Genomic DNA, 626 nt, shown 5'->3' on the forward strand with positions numbered 1-626 from the left:
CACAAAGGAGAACTGGCTGACCTGATTCTGCTGCTTCTTAGCCAACACGAAGTAAACAGAAAAGAAATCAAGACAATGAAGGAGAAACACAGAAAAGAGATGGAAAACCTTAAAAAAGAACTTTCTACTGAAAACCAAAGGAAACATAAGGAGGAAATTGGTAAATTAAAGAACAAAAACAAAAAAGAAATGAAAGCACTGGTCAAGGAGTGTTCCACCCAAGACAAAGATCAGGAGAAAAAAAGCCTGACCATCAAACATGAACAAGAAATGGAGAAGTTGGAACGTGAACTTATGGACCAACAGCAACAAGCTGAGAAGGAAGAACTGGGTAAATTACAGAAAAAGCAAGAGGAAGAACTGATGGAATTCAAACAGAAACTTCTGGAAGAAAACCAAAAAAATGAAAATGAGAAAATGGAGGAACTGCGGAGGAAACATGAAGAAGAGATGAATGAGTTCATACAACAACATAAGACACAAGAAGATGAATATGACAAAGAAGAACTGGAGGAACTGCAGCGAAAACATGATAAAGAAATGAATGAGCTGAGAGAAAAACTTTTGACCCCAGAGGAGAAAACAAACTGTTTCATTTCATGAGCAAGCCAGGCCCCAGCACCAGC

At 38.3% G+C, this 626-nt stretch overlaps 1 protein-coding gene across 1 annotated transcript; it reads left to right on the top strand.

Annotated features, from left to right (window-relative positions):
* The first annotated feature begins 6 nt into the window (after positions 1 to 6).
* Positions 7 to 620, top strand: LOC109954344 (vicilin-like seed storage protein At2g18540). The gene has a single exon (XM_020589707.1). It carries the CDS (start codon positions 76 to 78, stop codon positions 601 to 603), a length of 528 nt encoding a protein of 175 aa, XP_020445363.1. The 5' UTR covers positions 7 to 75; the 3' UTR covers positions 604 to 620.
* The last annotated feature ends 6 nt before the right edge of the window (positions 621 to 626 follow it).

The sequence above is a fragment of the Monopterus albus genome, unplaced genomic scaffold, assembly GCF_001952655.1.
Source record: "Monopterus albus unplaced genomic scaffold, M_albus_1.0 scaffold6783.1, whole genome shotgun sequence".
Classification (NCBI taxonomy): Eukaryota; Metazoa; Chordata; class Actinopteri; order Synbranchiformes; family Synbranchidae; genus Monopterus; species Monopterus albus.